Raw genomic sequence first — 1,769 nt, 5'->3', positions numbered from 1 at the left:
ACCCCACCCCACCCATACCCTGTGTCAAGACGATGTTCTCAGTGGTGGAGTTTGGTTGGGTAGCTTGGGGGTGGGATGGGAAGGAAAAGGCTCTTTGTAAATGCGGGTCCCCAATGGAAGGCTGAGGGCCAGATGGAATAACCAGGGTGGGGGCAAAGAGATTAGAGGATTTGGGGAAGAGGGGGGAAAGAGTTGGGTCTGAATTTGTTCTCTGGAGAGAGAGATGGCTTGGGATTCAGAGCTCCTTGGCATGGGTGTAGGGGATGCTGGAGGAGAAGGCCCGCAGGTCTGCCCTCCCTGTGGTCCGATGTGGGATTAAAGGTTTGGAAATGCGAGGAAACTCAATGCCTGCAGTCATTGGCGATGCGACCAAGGGTGGTGGATTTGGGGGTGGAGGGAAATGCCCGTGCCCCTCCCTCCCCCCTGTATTCCCTAGACACCACAGGTCCTGCTGCATATGGTACTTACCCAGGTCCTGGATGTCACACGTCAGGGGACCCGGGGGCGGCTGCAGGCAAGAGCGAGGGCACCTTAGAAGACAGGCGTTGAAGCTGGAGGAGGGCTAGATCTCATTTCATTGCACTTGGCAGACCCCGCGGGCCTTTTTATTCTGAACAAAGGGTAGGGCTATGGCCACCCTGCAGTCAACGGGCCAGTCCGCAGGCACCCTTGTTCCAACCGCGAGTGCTCCCTTCGTGTTTTGGAGATCCGCGCTGGCAACACGTCAGATATCTCCATGAGGCCGTCACATACCGGGGGCAGACTGCAGATGCAAACAACAGCAGTGAGGTCACCCTGGCAGTATGGATGGACGAGGGGCCCCAGTAGAAAGACAAGGTGTTGAAAGGGATGGTGGCAACACCTGGGCAGATGTGCTTGACACGAAGGCTGGATGGATTGTGACAAGCGCTGTAAGAGCCCCCGGCAAAGGGGTTTATTTATTAGAATAAACCAGCCTCTAACCATATCACGGGGTTCGTAGGTGCAATTATACAGCAATAATACATAAAGATTATAATAGTAGTAGAGAAGAAGAGAAATAGAGAAAGTAAAATAAAGGAGGCAGACACATTTCAGGGCAGCATCCTCACCGCAGCCCCTCTTGGTGGTCCATGTGGAGGTGGGAGAAGAGACAGAGAGCCTTTACTGTTTTGGGGCCCTTTATAGGTTGCTATTAATCATGCATATTCAGGAGTTACATATGTCACAAGGTAGGGGAAGGCATGGGGGGGATGGGCACCACAGTGGGTGGAGATAATCAGGGAATGTCTGCCTCCACAGGGAGACAGAATCCACCATGTGCTCACTTTAAGGCAGCGTAGCTCTTAGGGGAGAATCTGTGGAAGTGATGTTTAAAGCAGAATCATGTGCCTGGGCTTTACCTCTAACTTACCAAAGTGGAGGCTTTCCTACCATGGAATACCAGCTTTCCTGATTCCTTCTGTTATATGTTAGGGAATAGAGTCTTGGTCATCTTTCCCTCCGTGTTAGTTTCCCACATTTATTGAAATAATACGAAATATATACGGACTATGGGCATTCTCTAAGACAGAGTCCGATTACTGTAATAGGTTTCTGAGACAGTTAATCTCGGCAGAAGCAGATGGCCACATCATCCTCCCTTGGAGCCACGGCAGGGTTTGAACTGCCCCCTTTCACTTAGCACCCCAATCTTTGGCTTGTGCCATCAGGGTGCCTGAATAGATTATCTCCAAAAACTCACTGCCAGATGAGATGATTTAGACCCATAGAGACCTTGTAGGGCAGAA

General features: G+C 51.3%; 1 protein-coding gene across 1 annotated transcript in view; it reads left to right on the top strand.

The window, feature by feature from the left end:
• The window catches only part of CACNG6 (calcium voltage-gated channel auxiliary subunit gamma 6), a 23,165-nt gene extending 22,616 nt beyond the window's left edge, over positions 1–549 (top strand). The window contains exon 4 of the mRNA XM_004715675.2: positions 437–549. Within this exon, the coding sequence (XP_004715732.1) occupies positions 437–549 (113 nt within the window). The remainder of the gene's footprint in view (positions 1–436) is intronic.
• Positions 550–1,769: the final 1,220 nt, after the last annotated feature.

Source organism: Echinops telfairi, unplaced genomic scaffold (genome assembly GCF_000313985.2).
Source record: "Echinops telfairi isolate 266 unplaced genomic scaffold, ASM31398v2 ScPeMD7_655;HRSCAF=1070, whole genome shotgun sequence".
NCBI classification, from domain to species: Eukaryota; Metazoa; Chordata; class Mammalia; order Afrosoricida; family Tenrecidae; genus Echinops; species Echinops telfairi.
Note: the sequence above shows the minus strand (reverse complement) of the source record. Positions and strands in the feature narration are given on the sequence as shown.